This window comes from Equus asinus, chromosome 17 (genome assembly GCF_041296235.1).
Source record: "Equus asinus isolate D_3611 breed Donkey chromosome 17, EquAss-T2T_v2, whole genome shotgun sequence".
Lineage (NCBI taxonomy): Eukaryota > Metazoa > Chordata > Mammalia > Perissodactyla > Equidae > Equus > Equus asinus.
The window spans coordinates 44,439,026-44,463,966 of record NC_091806.1 but is presented as its reverse complement, the minus strand read 5'-3'; the positions used below and the strand labels follow the sequence as shown (position 1 = coordinate 44,463,966).

The following is a 24,941-nucleotide window of genomic DNA, read 5'->3' as shown; positions in this document are numbered from 1 at the left end:
TTCCCCCTGGAATACAGGACGGGACCAGGGCCCTTGTACTCGGAGCCAAGCTGCTCTCCAGGCATTGTGTAAGCCTCTTGTGTTGTGCTCTCTTTCAGGTAGGATAATTGCGGACTGAACCCTCGGGCTGCGGTCATATATGAGAACTTGCTCCGCGCGGTCCCCTTTGCCGGGATGTTTCCATTGCTTCATGTTTCAGTAAACAAAGGAATTTGTGACCAACTATGTTTTCTTTCTTAATTTAATTCTTCTCAGTTGACTTTTCTTTCCTCCTGAGACTAGTCTCTGTAGCCTTTCACTCTATTCCTTATATTCCCAGCCTCTGAGCAGCCCTAGGTAAGGATTATGCTGGCATCCCCTTTTTCCTGTACAGTGGAACCCCTCATATCTTGCTTTCCTTAGGAGTTGAACCCTTCTCCCTGCCTACAGCAACATCTCCTTTCCCTTTAAAAATTGACCATGTAGTGGCAAGCAACCTTTTACTCTTCTCTGTTAGCTCTGGACCCTAACATTGAAGCTAATCTTCTGAAATTGCTAGGACCAGTGGGGTGGGGGAGGGGGGGAGGGTTGTTGTTGTTTTGTTTGTTTGTTTTGTTTTTTTATGTCTGACCTGTGATCGTGGTACAGCATTAGCTGAAATTTAGCCTTGTTTTATTCCACTCCTCCCACTTTTTTTTTTTTTTAATATTTTGACAAATAAACGTTTCTAACACTTAAGTGTCTTTTTGTATGTGTGTGTTATTTACCACCAGTGTTTTCTGGTTCTTTCTCAGTTGTGCTCAAGCTACAAAATTCAAATGAATACACGTATGAAGTTTAGATGTAGAAAGAAGAATTTAGTGAGGTAAGTAATATGGCTTCAGCAGTGGATGGAGAGAAGTTAGTCAGCATCTCAGACATTGATAAATACGCTACTACTGGTGGTCAGGCTCCTTTTCTCTAAATAACCAGAGTTGCTCTTTCCAGTTTAAAGGCTAGCAAACCCAGGTTGGTAGTGATAGAAGTAAGCCCCAGAGAGAACCCTGCATCAGGAAAAGGTTGAGCCAGAAAACCCATCAGGTTGACTCAACTCGACTTGATAGTGTATGTTTGTTTAGAGTCACAAACGGTTTAAAGAGGTCTCTCTTTTCATGATGATAGTATTCTGCCAGGACTAGGCTTTGACTAAAATGAATAAGATAGTTATATCAAAAGAGGGGAAATGTATGTCATAATGTTTTAAGCAGAAAAGTGGGGTATTCATGATTAGCACTGACAACATTCTACAATAAAATGTATCCTGGAATTTTAAAAAAAGATTTATGGACATTTATTATCATTGCTTAGATCCTCACAAAACAGGTTTAATGATGAACTCAACCTTACTTAAGCTTTATTGTATCCTACATGGAAATGGTGACATATAAATTCTGTGAATTCTTATCTACAAAAATTATATAGCATTTCCCCCACCTATTTTATACTTAAAATAATCCTGACACAGGTGAAGCAGATTTTTTCCCTGATTTCTTAAGGCTAGGAGACAGCAATCTAGAGAGGTTAACCTGTCTGTGTACACACTCCAACTAGTAGTGAAGTTCACAAGGCCTCTGTTAGCTTCAACATTCCCCAAGGAGGCAGGACTGTCCCTGTTTTACAAAAAGGGAAATACTGAGATTTCCTTGGAATTAATCTGCAAGGCACCAGGCAAAGAAAGAAATATTTAAAGGTTTTGCTGGCCTCACCAAAATCTCCAGTCCTCTGTGCTAACTTAACATAGCAGTTTAACCATCTTGATTGCTATCTCACCGGCAGGACAAATTAGATTCCACAGAATAGTTCTACATCAGCACTGTCCAGTAAAACTTTTGGCAGTGTTGGAAACATTCTATATTACTGTGCTGTCCAGCTTGTAGCCACTAGCTACATGTGGTTGTTCAGTAATTTAAACATGGCTACTGAAGCTGAGAAACTGAGTTCATTTTAATTAGCCACATGCAGCTACTGAGGACTTAAAATGTGGCTAATGAAGCTCAGAAACATTTTTTTTTTAGTATAATTAGCCACATGTGACTGGTGGCTAGTGTACTGGACAGCACAGTTTAAATGGTAAAATAAGTTTCTTACATGAGGAGGAAGAAAAGCCTTGCAGAATCATACAAAATATTTTTCCCTTAGGAAATCCACTCACTCGCCCCAGAATAAATAATACTGGGAAAAGGGTTAGTTTTCAGTCAATGTAAGAGGACAGTTGAGTAGGAACAAACGTGTTTATTTCTAAATTTCAGTTCTTATGTGAAAAACTGCACACTGTGTATACAAAATCCCCTTTATTCACCAAAACAAGCTTCTCGTTATAGACCACCATTTCAGAGTCCCACGAAGCCTCACAGTAAAAGCTCCTGAATTCACTTATCAGTGATTTGCATTCCTACGAGCCAGGATCTGGGTGATGAAGAAGACATGCATGGTTCCTAATAGAAAAGCAAACCTTAATTATATCTGTGATAAGTACTATGGAAGGACAAATACAGGGTGCTATGAAAACCTGTAATAGTAACATTGGGGAGGTGCGGGGGGGTGCTATTCTATGGCAAGGAAGCAGCACATACAAAGGCCCCTGATCAGGAAGTGTGTGGTGCCCGTTAGGAAGCAGAAAGGGAGCAGGAGAAAATCTGTGCAGGAGAAATCTGAAGAGCTAAGTTACAGGCACAGTTCATGAGAGGCTGTGTTAAAAAATTTATCTTTAACTGGAAGCTAGTAAAGGGTTTTATGTTTGGAGGTAACAGGATCAGATTCATTTTTTTTTAAAAAAATCGCTCTGGAGGGGAACAAAAGTGATTATAAATGTGAGATTTGTCTGATATAAAAGAGGTCTCTTCCCCTAATCATGAAGCCAATTAAGTTGGTGTTTTGCTTTAAAGAGAGAAAAAATACAAGGAAAAGGACCATCCGTAAGGACATGTGATTGAAGGGGTAGTCAAGGGGGCAGGTTTAAGTCCCTGAGCCATAAATAAAGGAATGGGCTGTGCCTGTCCCACCCTTGCATTTGCCGAGCACCTGCTGCGGACCAGGCCATGTCTAAGGGCTTTTCTCAAGGCACCACTGAGTACTGAGGAGCAGGGAAGACGAGCTAAAGTCTCAGATATTTAAGAGACTATTGAAAGACAGCGTGGTATGATGAAGTGTTCATTGCTATGAGAAACGTAAAAGCATTGTGAGAGTTCAGAGAAGGGCAGTTATTTACGGAGTTCTACAAAAATTCTATAGCTTATTCTTTGTGCCTTGAGATTGAAACTCTTACTATCTCTCCCCTTTGAAATAGAAATATACTTATCAGTAGTCCACAGAGACTGAAATGTGAGAGATGAGGAAGGCCGAGGGGATGCCCTTGGCCCAGTTTGGGGGAGAAAAAGAGTAATACCCCGGCCCTCCATCTCCACGGATTTCTTCCTGAGCAGTCAGCTATTTGAGGTGGGGTTCTGGGCACCACCTCAAACAAGGCCCAAACACCGAGGCACTTCAAATACAAGCAAAGTAAACCCTACCCTGATTTAAATATTGCTGCTGGCGAGAAAAGTATCCAGATTCCCCTGTAAGACAACTCCCTGGGTTCTACTGCAACACCCTCCCTAGGGTGGTGGGGGAGACAAACCTACTGAGCCACAGCTCGTCCTTGGCAAAAGCTCCTACTGTGTAACCAAAGTTTTGCTCCACTTTTTAGGCCTGCAACAGCATCAAATCTACCTCTTCTCTGATTTCCAGCCACAGAGGAGTTAGACAATGTGACACAGAAAGATACTAGGACCTCAGGGCACTCAATGCACCACACAGAGCTTGTCCAAAGGCAGAAAAGGGTTGGCTGGCTCCAAGGTAGCCCAGAAAAGGGAAACAACTTGCTCAAGATTGGCCTCATGGCTTGTCAGGATTTGGCTCACAAATCTGGTCCTCAGAGATGAGTCTCCTGCCATAAGAGATTTGGAAGTGGAGAGAAATAAAAATGCGCTCGTAGGAAGAGCTGTCTGCTTGTCAGAAGAATCCACTTCAGAGCTTTCTTAAGATGAGGTTTGGGGCTGGTCCGGTGGCACAGCAGTTAAGTTTGCACGTTCCACTCTGGTGGCCTGGGGTTCGAACCCAGGTGCGGACCTGAGAGCAGTGCTCGTCAAGCCTTGCTGTGGCAGGCGTCCCACATTTAAAAAAAAGTTGAGGAAGATGGGCATGGTTGTTAGCTCAGGGCCAGTCTTTCTCAGCAAAAAGAGGACGATTGGCAGCAGATGTTAGCTCAGGGCTAATCTTCCTCAAAAAAAAAAATGAAAATAAAAAAGATGAAGTCTATGCTCTACTGCCAAGTGCAAGAACTATTGATGGATCAGCCCCAGGAACCCACTAAGGAAGAGGGAAATGTCTGGTGAGATGATTTCAATCAGTAGTGCCTTAGGTTTGCAAGCTCTTTGAGGACCCAGGCCAAATTCAAACCTCACAATGGCACTACAGATTTGATGACTCATCCATCATCTCTGCTTATCCACAAGAACTCAGTGAGGCAACATCTTTCGTCTCCCAGGAATTAAAGCAAACAAGGTTTATAAAGGTTAAATAATTTGGCCCCCCTCCCCACACACAGTGGTGAGGAGAAAAGACTCCCGATTCCTAGTGTGTCTTAAGAAGCTACTGAAATGGAGAAGAGCAGTTGGCAAAGGGACCCGGCCCTCCTAAGAGTAGGCCCTATGTACATGGAAGCGGGTGGAGAGGGAGGTTTTTAAGCCTCTTCATTTGGCGAGGTGAACCAGAGTGCCAGTGATGGCCTTGGCCAGCCCTTGGCTCTGGTATCTCAGAAGCAGGACATTGGCTATGAAATTACGAAAATGAGTGGTTAGGGAAAGGGCCCTTCCTGCCGTAAGTACCATTACAGTCCCTTCAAGTTGGGGCACTGCCAACACACTTCAGTGGCTGTGTTTGTGGATCGAACCTTGCCTGTCTGGACACGAGAAATTTTGGCCAAGATCTAAGCTAGGTGCGAGTGGCCAACACTCAGGGACCATGCTGCTGCCAGCACGCATCCCCACCTGGACCAGTACTGCCCTGAACAGGGCTGGGCAGACAAAGCAGTGGAGTGACACAACCCCGGCCACACCTGGGAATGGAGCTCCCACCCAGGGGTGGAGCTTGTGCTGCCAGACGGCACACTCGCTAGACTAATGCCTAAAATTCGGGCTCTGGAGGTGGACGGCCAGAACTTAAACCCAAGCCCTTTCTGTGGCCTTGCGCATATTACTTAATCTCTCTGAGCTTGTTTCCTCAATTGTAAAGTGAGAACAATTGTAACTTTCCTCTTACACTTGTTCAGGGTAAATGTAAAGCACCTGACTGGCTATTACCGTCACAAACTGAGTGCGAGCAGAAGAGTGTTCCACCCCTCCTGCAGCTCAGCAACTAATGGAAGAGGTAGACCCACAAAGAAACAAATCTGTGATGGCAAACTCTCAAGAGGACTATCTGTGCAGGAAGACAAAACTGTCCTCCTCTTCAGTCTTTCAAGGATTCCAGCTCCCCCTCCTGTTTCTTGCCCAATTCTAAGACCTAGAGACAAACCTACTCAAGCTCTGCCCTTAGGGATCACCAAGTCTCGAAGCTAAAGGGCTCTCCTAGGTTATCAAAAAGTTCCTCCATCTCTGCCTTTCTTGACTGCTGAACTCCTATGGGATGGGGCATGATTCTAGCCCTAACAGTGGCCATCCACAAATCCTCTGGTCATACCCTAGGGCCCAGTCCTCTGCTGGCACTAAGTTTCTTGAATGACTTCTGCGACTCCTAAAAATGAATGGAGGGGGGCAAGGGCAGGGGGTAGTATGTTCCCAAGAGAAGCACATCATTCAAGTGATAGCTTACATATACACATTTATATTAAAAGCCTTTATGTGCGAGGCACTGTTGCCAGGCACTGGGGCAATTTCCCATCCCCCTAGCTTATGATTTTGTGAAGAAATTATTCAATAACTGATTAAGCAAAGAAATTGGGTTAAATGCCACAAAATATACAAACTGGGCACAATGGTAGGGAAGAATGGGAGGGGGCATCTACTTAGAGGTTGTCAGGGAGGGGCCTCTGATGCTTGATCCTGAAGCTAAGACCTGAAGAAGTTAGCCCCTAAAATGGTCAAGAGAAGGTCCTTCCAGGTAGAAAGAAGGCCCCGAGGGAGGAAAGTGCTTGGTGAACAAGGATCTGAAAGGAGGGCCAGTGTGGTTAGAAAAAGGTAGGTGAGGTGGAAGGGCCTGAGATGATGATGGAGTGTGAGGTAGAGGCCAGACACTTCAAGACATTTTTAGGCCACGGTAGAGGACTGGCATTTTATTTTAAATACAATGGGAAGTAGCTGAAAGCTTCTAAGTTATGGAGTGACAATCTGATTTATATTTAATGGAGATTACACTGAGGAAAGATGGGAGGCTGGCCCGGTGGCACAGTGGTTAAGTTACTGCACTCCACTTCGGTGGCCTGGGGTTCTCAGGTTTGGATCCCAGGTGCAGAACTACGCACTGCTCAAGCCATGCTGTGGAGGGATCCCACATATAAAATAGAGGAAGATTGCCACAGATATTAGCTCAGTGACAATCTTCCTCACCAAAGAAATACAAATAAAAAATTGCAGACAAACAAGAGAGGAAAAAAACAAAGGAGGAAAAGAGAGGCCAGGAGAAGGCCACTATAGTCCTAGTGGTAGATGGTTTGTATGGTCTTGACTATCACTGTGGCAAAGACATGGACAGAAGTGGCAACATTTGATATAAAATGTGCTAAAGAACTGATGAGGGGGAATAAGAAATGAGGGAAGTATCAAGGATGACTACCAGGAATCTGGCTGGAGCAGCTATGTGGATGGTAACACTATTTAAAGAAATGGGGAAGACTGGAGGAGAAACTATTTTGGAGTGGGGGACTCAGGAGTTCTACTTCAGATATATCAAGTTTGAGATGAATTAAAACCACCAAGGAGCACTCTCAAGTAGGTCTTTGGATCCCTGAACTTTGAGCACAGACAAGAGAGATAAATTTGAGTCTTCAGCAGAGAGATCAGCGTTATCCAACAGAATGATGTGAGCCACAAATGCAAACCACATATGTAATCTGAAAACTTCTAATACAGACAACATTTAGAAGTGTAAAAAGTAAAAAAACATGTGAAATTATTATTTTTAATAATGTACTTAACCCAATATATCCAAAATATTTCAACATATAATAATCATTTAAAAATGAGTATTTTATGTTTTTTCCAATGAGGAAGACTGGCCCTAAGATAACATCTGTTGCCAATCTTCCCTTTTTTTTTTTCCTCCCCAAAGCCCCAGTACATAGTTGTATATCATAGTTCTAAGTCCTTCTAGTTATTCTGTGTGGGATGCCACCACGGCATGGCTTGATGAGCAGTGTGTAGGTCTGTGCCCAGGATCCGAACCGGTGAACCCCAGACCACCAAGGCAGAACACGCAAACTTAACGAGTTGGCCATGGGGCCAGCCCCTAAACATGAATATTTTACATTGTTTTTTATACTAAGCTTTTGAAACCCCAGGGATATTTTACACTCACAGCACCGTATGTGGCTGTGGCTATGATACTGGACAGCACTTTACATGATATACAAAGCCAAGGGAATTGATCAAATCACCTAGAATGGGGTTTCATCCTTGGCACTGTTAATACTTGGAGCTGGCTAATTCTGAGCAGGGGGAGGTGGCGTGATGTGGGGGTTGTCTTGTGCACTGTAGGATGTTCAGCAGCATCCCTGACCTCTACCCTCTGGATGCCGGTAGCATCCACCATTTTGACAATTAAAAACAACCTCAGGCACTGCAAAATGTCCCGGCGGAGGGTGGGGAGTGGAGAGAAGCAATCACCAGTGGTTGAAAACCACTGACCTATAGGGAGAGTGTTGAGGGAAGAGGGCCCAGGAGAACTCTGGGGAACTCCAGCCTTAGCCTCTGCCTTAGGTAGTGTGCATGGGGAATTGAAAGGAACAAATAAATTCTCTGGTTCAATTTTTCTAAGATTGTATGGAAATGAAAGGAAGAGGTGGGTGATTTCATGTGAAAACTGCAGAGATCCAGTTTCTAGCACATGAAAAAAACCAACCAATATCTGTAACAGCAACATCAAGAGGTCTTCTGCCACTGTCACTTATATAATCAAGTTTTTCTGTTCTCTTCTGATCTCTTCCTCTTGACAACCCATGGCATTTAATTTTGAGAACTGTCCTCCAAGAGAAACTCCACAAACCTGTCTGGAGAGATTGGAGGTTATCCCAATTAGAAGAAAGTATGGGTGCGGATTCAAGTATCAAGCTTCCATGGCCTCTTGGTCAGATACACAGCTCTCTTGAGCAGAGAGGAAAAAGTATGCGGGCTGGAGATATACATCTGGGAATCTTTAGAATCCAGATGGTAGGTAGAGCCAAGGGAATTGATTGATACCACTTAAATGAGGAACACGGAAAAAAGAGGATGGAACCCTAGCCTCATTTTTACTGCCTCAAAAATGTAGCTTTTCACCTTGAAAGTCCAAATCTGTTTTTTTTTTTTTTTTAAAAGAAACCCAAAACAGGCCTTTAAGGAACACCTAGTGCAAATGCTAAGGGAGAAGGGGCCTGGCATGTATTCAAATATCTGTAAAAACAAAGCCTAGTGCAGTATGGTCAAAGCCAAGTGAGCAAAGGAAAGTAGGATAAAGTCAGAGAGCTAAGAGGAGAAGGGGCTGGATCATATAGGCCTTTATAGACCTTTCCATGGACTCTCGACTTTTACTCTGAAGGAAATGAAAAGCCCCCGGGGCGGGGGGTAGGTGCAGTATGAGCTGAGTTGTGAAAACATGTGATTTCTATTTTACAAGGATCACTGGGGCAGCTATATTGTGAATGGATGGTAGACAGTGTAGAAGCAGGGAGATCAATTAGGAAAGAACTTATAAATCCAGGCGAGATGATGATGGCTCTGATGAGGCTGCTAACAGTCAGGGAGATTATGTGAAGTAGAGCCAACAAGATTTCCTAACAGACTGAATGTGAGTATAACCCCTAAGTTTTTGGCCAGAGTAACTGAAGGATGGAGTTCCATCAACTGAGATGCAGGAAGGGTTCAAGGGGGAGGAGATCAGAAGTTCAGTTTTATACAAGTTGTTTGAAATATCAGATAGCCAAGCAAAAACGTCAAATGGGCAGTAACATATGAATCTGGAGTTTGGGAGAAAGATCTGGATCACAGATAGAAACTGGGAATTTTTGTGCATAAATGGCATTTGAATCCACAGGATCACCAAAGACCAAGATCTGACTTATGGAGCTTTCAACATCAAGAGGTCAGAGAGACTAAAAGGAACCAGTAGAGGAAATTGAGAAGATAAGAAAACTAAGAGTGTTGCATCCTGGAAGTGAATTAAGCGTTAAGAAACAGAGAGTAATCAACTACGTCATAATACTAATACCAAAGATATAAGTAGGTAGATGAGGACTAAGAATTGACCAGGGGCTGAGGGGATTAACTGCAAAGCAGCACGTGGGCTCTTTGGAATTACAAAAATGTTCCATATCTTGATTGTGGTGATCGTTACACAATGGTATAATTTACCAAAATGTCTCAAAACTGTACTCTAAAAATTGGTGTATTTTTATAAAAGAAACCTCAAAAGCTCTATTTTTAAACAAGTGCATCACATCATGATACCCCTCTGATTGAAGACAATGCAAGACTATTTCACTCAGAGTAAAGGACAAAATGGCCCTAGATTATCTGCCTCATTGTTTATCTGACCTCCTTTCCTACTACTCTCTCCCTGTCATTCCACTCTTGCCTCCAGACTGTTAGAACAGGTCAGCTACAGTCCCACCCTGGGGCCCTTGCTCAAGCTGTTCTCTCTACTTGGAATACAGGAAGTCTGTTTGGCTCTCATCTCATTCAAGTCTGCTCAAATCTCAACTTCTCAATGAGGCCTGGCCACCCTATTTATTACAGTAATCTGCAAGCTTTCATTGCTCTAGCTCTCCCAACCCTCCTTACTCAACTACACCCTTTTTAATACAAAGCTCTTATCTCCGAACATACAGTTTACTTATTACCATGTTTACTGTCTGTCTTCGGCTGGAGTGTAAATTTCAGATGGTGGAGCTTCCATTAGTCTGGGTCATGAGGATAAGAAAGAGAAGAAACCACCACGCAACTATAATGGACATGTGTCATGAGCAAGAAATAAACCCTGATCTTGTAAGTTAAAAAAAAAAAAGTGACCACATGATTTAGCAACATGAAATCACTAGCAATGTTCCTGTGTACCACTAGGGGTAAAAGCCTGATTAAAGAGGTTTTAAGAGAAAATGGAAGGTGATAATTTGAGACAGTTAACAAAGACCCTTTTCAGGAGTTTTGCTACAAAAAGGAGTGAAGAAATGAAGTGGTGGTAACTGGCAGGGGAACAGAATCAAGACTTTTCTTTAAAATGGGAACAAGAGAATGTTTGTTTGCAATAGATGACGTGAGAGGGACAGAACTGCAGGAGCAAGAAGATGGGCCCTAATGCATAAGTAAAGCAACTGGCCTTAGATAAACTGAGTTAACAAAAGGGAATGTGATGTAGGTGCAGATGCTGGAAGGTGAGTAGGTATGATGAGAATGCTAAAATTCTCTTCTGATTGCTTCGGATTTCTTCAGTGAAGTATGAAAAAGGTCAGGGCTGGCCCCATGGCCTAATGGTTGAGTTTGGCGTGCTCTGCTTCGGTGGGCTGGGTTGGGTTCCCAGGCATGGACCTACACCACTAGTTGGCAGCCGTGCTGTGGTGGAGACCCACATACAAAGGAAGGAAGACTGGCACAGATGTTGGCTCAGGGCAGATCTTCTTCAGCAAAAATAAGGTCATTAGCTAAGCAAGCATGAAGGGAGAGGAAGTGAATGGGAGAGCAAACTGACCAGGGACCTATTCTCCGACTGCTTGGCAGAATTACAGGTCTACACAAGATACAAAATTTGTGATCATTTAAGTCACTGAGATTGTTTTTCTCCAGTTACCTCCAGCCTTACCAGTCAGCAGAATTGAGTAAGTGAATTGGATTCAATCTGTTTTGTGGTTTTGCCAAGCAAGTATGATGAAGCTGGGGGACTGGGTAGCCCTGGGACTCGCAAAGAAAATGATGGTGTAGGCAAAGGAATGACAATGAGTGGCTACAGATTTCAAGTTGGGTAAATAAGTGAACAGATTAAGAGGGTGAAGAACAATGAAAAACTGGATGGATTGGAAGTTCCAGTGGGATCAAAGGGATTGGAATATTAAACAAAGCAACCTGGAAAGACCAGATAGCTGAGGTAAAGACAAGAAGTAAATTTCAAGAAATTAGGAGGCTGGCATTTTGAAACCAAAAAAACAAGACACCCTTTCATATCAATTGATATTTAAGAATGATGCACTGATATGATTTACCGATTCTCCCTTGGTAAGGTGGGAAAATACTGCCAGCCAGATTTGTTATCCATCTGCTATCTTAAGAGATGTCCAAGACTAAAACCTAAAGGAAATTTGTTTAAAGAAATTGTTTTATGACTAATTTAATTAATTTTAATGATGCCCAGTACTGTTTATTTTTGTTTCATTATTCACTCTGGTAAAGCAAATCAATATGGTGGTAACATGAGTCTCTAAATCAAAGTTATATGAACCATGTAAAAAATTAGTCTCCGATGAAAAGTTGGACCAACCAATAGGAATGTTGGTCAATACACACCAAGCCATGTAAAGTCAGTTTAGTGAAATCAGGTTTAAAAAAAAAAAAGTTCTTGTTGCAGCATAAGAATGTACTGGAACTGGACACCAAGAAAGTAAGACATCTGCTAATATATAGCCTATAGCTTGACCTACAACCATCACAGAAAGCCAGCTGGGTAAAGGTTCACCAAGTCTTCCACCCAGCAGGAAACCTGGGGGACAAAATCTCTGCTTAGGCCAAGATAATGGCCTCTAACTTGGGCCAAATCTGAAGTCTGTCTTGCAGACAGATAACTCACATATTGTAAGAGGCCACCAATGGTCTTGAAGCCTAACTCAAGGAAAAGGCCACGGGACCGGAGTGAAGAACAACTCCTAATAGAGCAAACATACGAAGCAGCCAAACACGGGAATGCGCCCAGATGAAACTGGAGATCTACTGCAAATCAAGTAAAATGAGCTCTCCCCCCAAATAAGAGATTCTAAAACTCACAAATAAGCTTTGCCTTCGATTGCCAATGGGGATAATTTGCCAAAGAAAATGTTTCAAAAGTTAGGGAATTAAAACTTATCTGCCTGCTCGCAAATTGGTCTGCACGCTGTCCACTAGATGGAAACAGTATTACAAGACAGAAAAGGACTAAGTGAGAAGAGAAATGTCATTCTCGTGCATCTTGACTAACAGAGGCAGGGTGGGGCCCTGTAGGTTCAATCCTGATAGAGAAGTCCTGGGCATTGTCATACTGGATTGGGGAGCACCACTGATTCTCCAGCAGGTTCTGTAGGTAGTATCCTATAGACTGAATCCCTGGAAGACAGGCATGACAAAGTACAAGAAATCTGATTAACACTCTATGAAGTAAAGTCTAAAGCCTATTATGTAAAGCACTCTAAGGGGGTTCATATCTTGCCCCCCAAGCCAAGCCCTAGAGACTATGATTTAATTGGTATAAGGCAGTGGTTACCCCTGGATAAGCAGGGTTTGTTAGAGTAGGTAGGAGGCCTCTATGTCCTGCTCATTTCAGTCTTTCATCAAAAAAGGTGCTAAAATTTCTTACTCCTTTTAATTAGAAAAGGAGATGCTCTAATAACATTATTTTCATTCCTTTGGTTCCACTGCAATTAAAATTTGTCTCCACTGGGTCCCCAACTGAGTGGCCATCTAGAAAACGAAGTTAGATATCTACCTCACACTTTATATCAAATAATTAAAATTTTAAGCTTAAAAAAAATGAGACCATAAAAGTACCAGAGGGGCCAGCCTCGTGGCCTAGTGGTTAAGTTCGGCACACTCCGCTTCAGCAGCCTGGCTTTGGTTCCTGGGTGTAGACCTACATTACTCATCAGTGGCCATGCTGTGGTGGCAACCCACATACAAAATAGAGGAAGATTATCACAGATGTTAGCTCAGGGCAAATCTTCCCTAGCAAAAGAAAAAAAGGACCAGAAAAAAAAGTACGAATTTTCATATTCTTCAAGTACAGAAATTCCAAGTATGATGCAAAGTCCTGAAGCCCTAAGAAGACAAGGCTGGAAATTCAACTACTGTACATTTAATTTTCCTGCATGGCAAAAACCTCATGAAATAAAATGACAAACTGGAAAAAACACTAGCAACTCATATCACAAAGAGCTGATTTCCTTAATGTATACATCGCTTTCAAAAATTAGTAAGATCAACACCCAACTGAAAAAAAGGTAAGGACTAAAGATATGAAAAAGGAAACAAATTGCTCTTAAAAATATAAAGATGATCAACCTCACTAATATAAAAATAGATGCTATGCATAACTATAATAATACACCATTTTAACCTATCAGGTTGGAAAAAAATCAAATGCATTGATGAGGGTTTAAGGAAACACTTTGATACCTTGCTGGTGGGACTATAAACTGGAATAACTCCTGAGAACAATTTGACATGTAACAAAATGTAAAATGCCATTCCACCAAAGGAATATAGTTTATAGATACACTTGCACTCACGCAAAATAACCATTTCATCTAATCCAAAATGCCATTGATTTTAAAGGGCATCCTTGATTTTAAAATGCATCATTATGCTAACACTAAAAGCAAAACACTGCCAATTAAACTATGGATGTCAAGATACAGTCAAATTTCAGGTATTAAAAAATATGAGGAAAATATAAGAATTGATTAAATATATATCCTATAACCTCATTAATTTCATTCCATAAATTTTTTTTTTAAATTGAGGTATATATTCAAAATCTGGTTCCCTATCTTTGCTGGGTCTCCTACATTTTATAGATGTGCCATACTGAAATTGCACAGGAAATTTTTTTGACATCTTAGCTCCCGGGCTGGTTCTCTGGCTTTCCAGGAAAAATTTTCATTATTCACTACTAAAGTCTGCTCTTCAAACCATTTTGACTAAATCAGAATGTCCTAGAGTCCAGCTCAAGCTAGTGGGTAAAAACTATCTTCCTTCCCCTTGCGAAAGCCTGGATGAAATAGATCAGACTAGAAATTCTATACTACGGGAGCTGCAAACTCTCAAATCTGGTTTCAATATTCCTTGCACAGTGAAACTGAGAGTCCTCTCACCTTCTTGCATAACTGAGTACAAAAAATTCAGCATGCTGGATAACGGTACTGAAGGAGATCAGCAGGCTAAGTAAGCCCTTAAAGAACCAGCCGTGGTGGGCAAAGAGCAGAGTACTCAGTTTGCCTCTGCTAGCCTTGACAAGTTAGACAACACTCGAGCAGTAATAAAAACCTCAATTCAGCTTTTAAGGTTTACCTATCACTAGGCTAAGCACTTCCTCCTTTGGTGTCTTACTTCCTTGACAAGACTGCTAGCACCCTCAGGGATGCTACTGACCTGCCAAAAAGTAATACACATCCCTACTCCTATCAGAAGATTCGCATTTGGTGAAAAGTTGGAAGGTTCACTGAGTGTTAAGCCACCATCTCAGGCTTACGACAAAACTGAGAGCTGTTGGTGACAAAATTTTTTATTTTTGTCAAAATAATCCACGCACATGGTTTAACAAAGCAAATAGTATAAGGCTTTCAAAAGTCTCTTGTCCCATCCTCCCAGAAGCAATGGCTTTTAGCTCTTTTTAGCTGTTTCCTACCTTTATGTATCTGAATAAGATGCTCATTATTCTCCATCGCCACTTTTTAAAAATTAGCTATTGATTTCTATCAAGAACTTCAGAGTTCTGCTCTTACACACCTCATTACTCACTCATCCACTCTTTCCCATTCTCAGATGACAATTATTTTATTAAACACTCAGTGCTGCCATATTATGACTAGGTTGAACCCCATAATTATATTTTACCAGTTTTTGTTTACTCTGGAATTAACATTCACCTTTTTTCATTTATTTTCTATGTAGTCAGTAATTCCACTCTGAACTCTTCAAATGAAGCAAAAATTTCCTCAAAATATTCAAATACAGGAAGTTTCAAATTCTGTGTTGGAGATACCCCCTTCTAAAACTCTTACTTTCTCCTGCTTCAACCTAGACTACTGTCCCCCAAGCCCTCAGCAGAAAACTAGCCCTGAGACTTACCATTGCCATCATTTTGGTAATTCTTTTTGCCTCAGCATGAGACCACAGTGGAGAACTCTAGTACTGAGCAAATTTTATTCCAGTAGTTTCCTACAGCACTTACTTAACACAATGCAAATGTCTACCTCTCACTACTCCGTCCCCCTAGAGTCTAGTTTACTGCTGACGTAGCTTTGGGGTAAGGAGCCCAATTTAATGTAGCATTCACCCAAGTCAACCTCAATTTTAAAGATGCCTGAAGGACTTTTAGTCAGAGGTCTAACAGCAAATTAAACTCCAAAATCACCCTGAAAACTGCTCTCCTAAGTCCTTTGACCCATCCAGAACCATCAGGCTGGGCCAGATGCCATCACTACGGAAATGTGACCATTCCCACCCCCACTTGACTTCCAGTGATACACCAATTATTTGCACAGCCAGGCCTAGACAGAAAGCTGTTTGTGGATGCAAGGTTAAGGACAGGCATCATGCCCTATTCATCTTTGTATTCTCCACATGGTACTTACACATGGTAGGCAACCAGTGAGCACTTCATGAAGTGCAAAGCCAGCTCTCAGCTGGATACTAACCACACTTTTACTCAACAGAATGAATGGTGGAAGGCTACAGAAAATCAGCGTGGTAAAGCATTACTCATTAAAAACCACTGCATAACTCGAGTCAAGTGATGGCAGTATAACTTTGTCAATTACACAGAGCAGACTATGTGACTTGAACTCAGAGATACATGTGATTGGAAGCTTAAATAAAAATAATTTCAAAAAACTTCTTAATGTTGAAATATTAGCAAGCTAAATTCAATCCTTTCAAATCACCTTCTGAAGTTTTAGAATTCACAATTTTTCCCTTGTTCTTAATAGTGTTCTTCCTTTCAACAACAGTTAAAAAATAAAAATTTTTTAAAAGCAGCTTTGGTAGGAATACAGCATTAAACCAGCCCTAATTCTGGCAGTCAGGAAAAACTGCTATTGTGTCTGTTTCTTGGAGACCATGCTCTCAAAGCAAAAAGCTTAAATGATTCCCTTTAAAATTGTAACCAGACAGCATATTTTATAACGCAAAATATATTACATATCTATTAACCTATGATGTCACCACCTCGGAAAAGCCTTTACTGACCATTTCCATCTAAATAAAATTCTCCGCATGACATTACGTATATTTTGTCTCCCCCTCTGAGAATATAAGCTCCAGAACTATATGCATCCTCAGCACCTAGAACAATACTTGCAGAGTATCACTCAAAATATTTGTTAAATCAATGAATACTGCTAGTCTCCATCTTTTGAAACTTGCCAACCCCACCCATCAGACCAAGGGGTATAAAAGTGTGGATCAGTGATGGATCAGTCTTTGAACAGAAAAAGGGACCAAAGTAGGCACAACCCTCCAAGTGGCAATGGCAAAAAAACCAACCCAGCCACGGAAGATAAAAAAGACAGATGCTAGGAAAGTACCTAGCCTAAATATTAGTTACAATCATCGTTACTGACCACCTCTTAATCTGAAGGAGCTAATAACTCTTCCCATCCCTAATCCCCTTAACTCCACCAAGTTTTCCTGAAATTGTCATCTTCATCACTTGACCTCTCACAAGAGACAGCTTCCATGTTCAGTATTTGTATTTTGAGGCTAACAGGAATAAACCCGAAATGGTTGCTGGAAGGATTAAAGGAGCTAACACATGAAACACCTATCACAGGGTTTCACACAGAGCAAATATTTACAAGTTGTATTGATAGTTATTCCCATCTCAGCCATCTAAGAACCAAAATCTATCAGTCAAGTAGAAGCATTAGAGAAATCACCCAACTAAAGACCAGCTCCTTTAGTTCCCCCATCACAACCCCCCTTTTCTAAAAGCATAATGCCTAGCACACAGTATTTGTTGAATGAATGATCTGGGAAATGATCTAACTAGACACAACCCTACTAGTTATGAGTCGCTTAACGATGAGAATACTCTGAGATATGTCATTAGGCAACTTCATCATTATGTGAACATCATAGAGTGTACTTAGACAAGCCTAGATGGTATAGCCTACTACACACCTATGCTCTATGGTACTAAGCTTATGGGATCACCACTGTATACACAGTCCCTCAGTGACCAAAATGTCACTACGTGGTGCATGACTGTACGTATGAAAACTGGAGCAAGAAGGTATAAACAAAAAAAATCTGGAAGATAGTCTGTTTCGATAGAAGCATGGAACTGAGGCAGTGGTTCTTCCTTACACTCACCCCATATCCTGTTAAAAAACCTAAGTCTCACTGCTGGGTCCTTTTTCTCTGCTGGTCATTCTAAAGGCTCTAAGTACAAGTAATGAGGTGTTAGTGGGATCATTCAGCTATTCCTTTTTTTCTGGTGAGGAAAATTGGCCCCAAGCTAACATCCATTGCCAATCTTCCTCTATTTTGTATGTGAGATGCCACCACAGCATGGCTTGATGAGCAGCGTGTATGTCCGTGCCTGGGATCCAAACCTGCAAACCCCAGGCTGCTGCCAAAGCAGGGTACACAAACTTAACCACTACACCACCAGGCCAGCGCTCCCATTCAGGGATTCTTTTGATTTTGGCAGAGCTATACAATAAATGGTAGAAGGCATTAAAAAGTATTACTTATTGGCCTGAAGAATTAGCAGAATGCTGTTGGAGCTTAAACTTTATTTTTCCATGTGGCACGAAAAGTGAAAGCTGACCTCCTGTTCCCTCAAACCCTTCCTTTTCCTAGACCTCTGCCTTGGAAATAAGTCAAGCTAGATTTATCGATTATCTGGGTGGTTGGAATGGTAGTACTAAGGAGTGGGTGATAACTGTTCCTCAAGCAGGGAAAAGACCTACATCTCAAAGCTACTAGTAAGTCGTTGGTTTTGTAACAAAGGTGAACCAGTGGAAAGAAGTCTTTACTGGAATAAGGCTGCCTGCCTGGGTTCTTCTGTACAACCCTTTAACACTTCTAACGCCTATCTGCAATAAAGAAACTGCAGTCATGTTCACCCAGAGCTGAAGGTCAAACTACACCCTCCCCATCTCTTCCAGGGACAAATAAAGAACCCAGACGCAAGCCCAAGCAAGAACTCTCTCAAAGCACACATACCCTAAGTTGAAAAACCATTTATTTCACCAGAAAGAAAAAAGTGATCCAACTCTAGGTGTCTACCCGCCACAAGCCTGTGACACTCTCAACAAGGTCATTCCCAAATCCAATACCCACCGGAAGTAGGAGGCGGGGAGATAGTACAACCCCCACCACTGTTTCTGCACACAATGAGGCCTGCTGGGAGAACAGAACATGAATGGGAAGCTACAGAAGTACTGAAGGACAGGAAGAACAGGAACATGGGCAGGAGAAAGGAAAGGAAGAGGTGGTCTGAACTTAGCAACGTAAATTAAGGTCCACGGTTCCTGAGGGACTGAACACACAGAGCCGAGAACGTCCCGGAGATGGGGTACCACGAAGGGTGTATTCTCATGCACAACCGCAGCTCGGAATTTCAGCCCACACACATCCCACCTGAAAGAGAGCACAATACAGGGGCTTTACAGCAAAGCTCAAAAGGGCTTTCCCACTTAAAACTTCAAAGAACATCTTTACAAAGTCTGGTAACTTGACACTCCTTTTTAAAGTTTACTTGTACCCATCCCCAGTATCATGATAATCTCTAAAAGTGAAAAGAGCCTGAAGGCCAGCGTAACTAGAAAGGTCAAGCAATTCCAACTGAGGTCTTTCTCTAAATTAAATAGCAAATTTTCTTTCATGAGAGTAGGCAGAGACATTGCATTTCTCTTGATGTTAACATTAGCATTCTTCAGAAAAGGCAATTTTCTACATCACAAACTGTCAGTGGACAGCAGGAAAAAAGGAAAGGTTCCAATTAGCTCTCTGGAGTAAAAAAGTCAAGTGTTTAAATGTGGGGGTTACTACCAAGGTCCAAGTTAAAAACCATTAAGTCTAGGCAAAAGTAGCATCAACTCAACAAGCTGTAAGACCTGAGGGCATGCAATTCTGCCTAGGGAAGAAACTAAAACACTGCATTGGAGGGCATGTGTAAGCTACACGTCAAGCCACTCCGTTTCTTTTCCAGCCCTATCAGTGATTTCCTATCCAATAACCCTGGGCAAGTCACATACTTGCTGCCCTAACTGAAAAGATGACAGTGTATCATTCACCCTGTTACTACAGGATTACAGATCAATGGCTAATGTCTGGGACACACTGGGGGCTACTCAAAACAAAGGGTGTTGGGAATCACCCTTTAAATACCACAGCAATCTCAAACACCTAGAGCCCAAGGCTGGCAAGCATCAGAAGAGAATATACTTAAGTAGAGCCAAATGGATCATGAGGCTCAAAACGTACAGTAGAGGAAAACGCCAGAGGACTCAAGGTAGAGCTGGTGATTCAAGAGTCTTAAATGCTCATAACTAGTGGGAAGATGAAGGGAGTGATCCGCTTAAGGCAAAGCTCCCAACTCTGGATTTCAACATTATCAAACAGAGTAAAATTAACAGGTGTGCATGTACATTTATATTCCCACACATCCTGAAGAAAGGGAAAGGACGTCACATCTAACACTATGGGGACAGTTTAAAAAAAACTGAACAAAGTAAACGGGCTCTTACAGGACAGATTCAAAGATAAAGCATTGGAGTAGGCACTCTACTCAGGGAATGAATCTGAGCTGAGTGGAGAAGATGGATTTGAGTCTATGCCCCAGACTCCTTGTTGAACACAACTTTATAAACTAAGATACCTTCTTTTATACTCCTCCTCTGCCCCAACTTACCATGAAATAGGGGGGTTTTTTTTGTCTATAAAGCTCATGGGGAGTGAACTGTTCAGGAATGTCACAACTATACTGCTTCAAGATTAAGATGATGCCACTTGGATAGTCTTCATAGTAACTGGGACTTGAGCAGTGACGACCAGTTAACTACAGTTATGGATTTTATCATTACAGGTCACATCAGACCTTTCACATAGCACGAAGCAGAACAGGAAACCTGCAGACCTTAGTAATGCTGTACACCTAGAAGCTGTAACAAAGGCTCTGAGAAACAGCACACCCGAGTTTGAATGTCTGGGTGCCAGGTTCAGTTTAATTACAGCACACAGGTGTGACCCAAGATTCACCACACCATTCTTTGTTTTTCCAGGCATAAATAGAATCAGATTGACTCCCACTACTAGGAGCCCTAGAAAAATAGCCTAGAGAACTAAGGATGTTTATACATTTCAAAAAGTTAAGTAGTTACAACTTCTCCCTAGCCTCTGAACCATACTAGTAACCTTACCATAACCCTGCAAAAGCAAGCAAGCAGGGCAGCCTAACTGGAGCCTTTAGGCTGCAGGAGATGGCAAAACCAGAACAGGGGACACCCCACCACTCTCACCTCAAGCTTTAAAAGGCTGAATACCGCGCCCGATCCGCATACTGCTCCCGCTCATACCGGGCCATGTCGTACAGGGAATTCCGCGCGGCCGCTGAAGCTTGGGACAACTCACTCTCATGCCCGTAACCGTAGCCCTCTCCAACAGTGGGGACTGGGCCTGTAGCGCGACGCAGGGGGCTCCGATCCCGCCCGTAATATGAAGTGGAAGCTGCATTAGCAGCAGCAGCGGCTGCTGCAGCAGCAGCAGCAGCTCCTGAGGTCGGCAACAGGTGTCTATCGTAGGGATCGAGAGAGGTGGAGGTGAGGTGACTGGCCATGGCTGTGTTCTGGACTTGTGGCAGCTGGGACAGGGTCTGCTCTGCGTAATTATACGCAGAGGCAGCTGCAGCCGCCACTGCCTCATAGGACCGGGCAGCACGGCAGCGCTTGTAGTAGGCATCGAGCGCTCCGTACGCGTTGTTGTAATACAACGAATCCCCATAGCTCATGGTGTAAGGTGTACGCACTGCTCCATATTGCTCATTATATTGCTCGGTAAAGTCTGCCACTCGGCCCGAACGATCTATCGGACACTCTTTGGACCAGTGCCCCTCTTTCCCGCACCGATAGCAGCCGCTCTGGTCTCCCATCCCGGGCGCAGTCCTAAGCCGGCTGGTGGACAACTGCACGTGCATTCGTTTGCCTTGAAGAAACAGACGCAAGAAGGGTTGCTATCACTCTTAGTCATAGCCCCAGCCCCTACCCCAGACACTGGTCATAGCAATGGCTTTACCTAGACAACCCTAATGCAGAACTAGTTGACAAAAAGATTAAAAAAAAAAAAAAAAGTCCAACATATAAAAACAGTATAATGACCCAATTTCAGGCAAAGATCAATTAGATGAAGAAATGTTTTGGCTCTAATGGTAGTTTAATGCTTAAGAAACTGCTTTTGCTCAAAACAAGCATCTCCTCCTTTGCCAAGTAACTGTGGACAAAAACTACCCTGAACAGTGGCCCAATGTCAAAAGAAACCACACTAAGTAGGAGTACTCCACAAGATTCTGACACCTCCAACCTTCACTATCAAGACTGATTTCATTACACAGGAAAATGCAAAGGCCAGTCCCCCACCCTACCCCAAAATCAAAGAATAGAGTAAGACTCTCAAGTTACCACTGAGTGACCTAGACTTGATCCGTGGCTGAGTGTGGTAGGCAAGTTTCAAGATATTTGGAAGAAACACTCATGGATTGGGGGAGGAGGGGCAAAACATGAGTCGAAGGACTGCCTTTCCCCTTAACTGAGTCCTTTAAACTGATGGTTCTGATACTAATTCTAACAAGGATTCTTTACAATCTGACAGCTAACTTTGTGACCCTCTACTAGGGTCCAAGAAAACAGGACAGGCAGTTCACAAGATGCCTGCATTTTTAGACAAATACTATGGAAAACAGGGAAGAAAAGGGGGTTTCAAAAAAGTGGTGAATAACCCATAGAATTAGTCAGTGGATTAAACTGTGCATTTTAGCAAGATTAAGGTACTTTTTCTCCTTAAACTAGGTATATGAGATCCTAAGAACATACACTTACTACCATTTCTTGATGAAAATTACAATTTGTATTCTGGATATGAAAAATACTATTTCTAAAAACTGAGTCAAAGAAAAAATTTTCTGAAAAAGTTTAAGTCAAACTTTTTCGCAGAATTTTCACCTAACATGATCTACCAATTTAATGGTAACCAAAATTCCAGCAGAAACTTTCCAAGGTAGTTGGATGCACCAAAACATAAAGATGAAGACCTGAATGATTAGAACCTGGGGCGTCAACAGATAGGTCATCTACTCATTTAACACTACAGAAAGTGGTAAATACACAATTTCACCTGGAAAATTAAATTTAGGATCTGGGAGGCTAGAAAAGGGAAAAGGGGGTGGAAAGACCAAACTATTTAAAAAGTTTTGCTTTAAACATTACATATCTGTTGGGTAGGTTGCAGGTTCAGAGTATATGCAATTAAGTACTTCAGTGCTTTAAAGTGCTAACTTGTGTCTCTCTGGCATTTGCCCACGGGGCCATTTTGGCATCTAACAAAACCAGAGAAAACAAGTGCAACCAAGGAACCAACCATGCACATTCAGGACATGAAAGTCATTAATAAATGTCCCGGGCTAAGGATTTGCCCATCCCAAAGCCAGAAAAACCTAAATCTTTTAAAATATCTAAAACAGATGTTCTTTAAATGGGCAAACAATAAATACAATACCTGTAAATAAATACTGCTACTCTACAAGTACACAGAACTCCACTAGACAGTACTAACAAGAATAACTGATAATATGAAAAAAAGGCAAAAATAACAAAGCATAGGCAGCATTAGAGAGCCTATAGTTCAGATGCCAAGAGTTATGCTATAAGGATGATTTGTTCTGGATCACTCTACACTGTCCTCCCCTTACACACATAACTGTGACAAGCAGACACCACCACCTCTTCTATGACTGGGTTAAAGCGTAGAAGAGTATCCAAAAACTAGGTATCATACCACAAACCCTCCACAAGAACAGGCTTTGCTCCAATTAAGTTGTTGACATAAAATAATTCTCAACTTACCAATTAAAAAAGGAAAACAAACTAGACCTGAGAGACCTGTGACACTTTCTTTAATCATGCACAGCAATACCCATGACACAGGGCACTCGTTACTTGGGAGAATGATGATCAGACCTCCAGCTCTAAGAACGGTCCAACTTAAGAGAAACAGACACCAAAGATAGCAGCAATGACTCTTAACAAGAGGAGTGCTCAGGAAAAGCAGCAGGCGCTACCTTGTTTAGGCTAAAAAGGTTGGAATATAGATCAAAAATGTAGCAAGGAGCTGTGGAAATATCCCATAATTTGGAAGTAGTTAAAACCAAAGTGAAAAAGCTTTTTTGACACTGAGGACCCAAAAGGGGTGGGAGAAGAGTTAGCAACACACCATGGTTACCACCCGCTTCATGACTGCCACTCTTGCCACAGGAGCTCAGACCTTAAACCAAGAAAACATGCCTTCCAAATAAAGTGACAATCCACAGCATCATTCATGCTGCCCCCTTCCTGGACACACTAACAGTTCATCTAGTCAAAACTCCAATTAACACCCATCTAAGTGCTCTATTCACCAAGGTTGTTAGAGTCTACTCCCCCAACCAGTGAAAAGGCACTGCCTATACTGCCCTCAAAAATCCCAATACCTCCTCCTCAGAAATTCCTGAAATTAGCCTTTTAATTCTCAAGTGGCCTCATCCTCAGAACAGATCCTCTTGGTACAAGCCACAACAGAAAAACAACAAGAGCTGTAGCCCTTCAGAAACACTAGTCACTTAATAACTATCTTTACCGAAAAACTGTGAGTTGGGATGAGGTGGGAGAGCATAACAGGGATTCTGCTCCTAAACGTGTTGCTTAAGCCACTTTCCCCAGGTTCTTTATATGTAAAATAAGGCATAATGCTGATACCGTGCTGAGGCAATAAATTCAGAGTGAAACACTGCAATGTGCTCTACATTGCCCAAACCCCCCCCCCAAAAAAAACAAAAAAAACGGGTAACTGGGGAAATCTTCAGAGGAAATGATTTCTGCACTAATAGGCATAAACAAAAGCCTCAGGGGCTCCAAACTAAAGCCAAGTGGTTTTTCTCCCAGAGACTAGATTTGCCTAAGGTAAAGCCTCTAAATCCCAGCATTCTCCATTTTAAGTCCATGGCCTACACTTAATCCTTCACCATCAGCCAGCGAACAGCTATAGGTCTACCCCAAACCCCTCTCTCTATTTATCCAACCTATTTCCTGCACATAACCTTGTGTGCAACCCTCTTCCCAAAGAGGGTGGTTCACCTTGAAACTCTGTGTTGTCAAGGCCCCTGATGGCCTCCACTGCGTCCTCCGCCCGCTCCATATGTACGAAGGCATAATCTTTCACGATGTCACATTCGATGACTGGACCGTACTCCTCAAACTTGGCCCGAAGCTCTTTGTTGGTACACGTGGGACTGATGTTGCCCACATGCAACTTTGTGGAGGTTTTGCTCTTATTCTTGCTGGCTTCCACGTTGATGTTCACCCCGTGCAGCTTGTAGTGGTGCAGGTTGCGAATGGCATCCTCAGCCGCCGTCTTGTCCTCTATGTGCACAAAGCCATAGTTCTTAATGATGTCACATTCCAGCACCTTCCCATACTGCTCGAAGAGTGAGCGGATCTCCTGCTCTGTGGCCTCCCGGGGCAGGTTTCCGATGAAAAGCTTCACCAT

The 24,941-nt window shown here is 42.4% G+C and overlaps 2 protein-coding genes across 10 annotated transcripts in view; one reads left to right on the top strand and one right to left on the bottom strand.

The window, feature by feature from the left end:
• The window catches only part of LOC106833518 (RNA-binding protein 4B), a 9,984-nt gene extending 9,262 nt beyond the window's left edge, over positions 1–722 (top strand). The window contains exon 5 of one of the 4 annotated variants that reach the window (XR_011495177.1): positions 99–716. The gene's annotated coding sequence lies outside the window, so the exon portion shown is untranslated. Of the gene's footprint in view, positions 1–17 lie in introns of all 4 variants that reach the window. The other 3 variants (XR_006521780.2, XR_006521779.2, XM_014844752.3) reach the window with 3 other exon arrangements.
• RBM4 (RNA binding motif protein 4) overlaps positions 1–24,941 on the bottom strand; it is a 25,268-nt gene extending 327 nt beyond the window's left edge. The window contains exons 1-3 of one of the 6 annotated variants that reach the window (XM_014844746.3): positions 24,530–24,941; positions 20,669–21,350; positions 18,373–18,788 (exon numbers count right to left, since the gene is read on the bottom strand). In XM_014844746.3, coding sequence (XP_014700232.1) covers positions 20,677–21,350; positions 24,530–24,941 — 1,086 coding nt within the window. In that variant the 3' untranslated portion in view covers positions 18,373–18,788; positions 20,669–20,676. Of the gene's footprint in view, positions 1–1,673; positions 2,454–18,372; positions 18,789–20,668; positions 21,351–24,529 lie in introns of those variants that run through there. The other 5 variants (XM_014844748.3, XM_070488234.1, XM_014844750.3 and 2 more) reach the window with 5 other exon arrangements.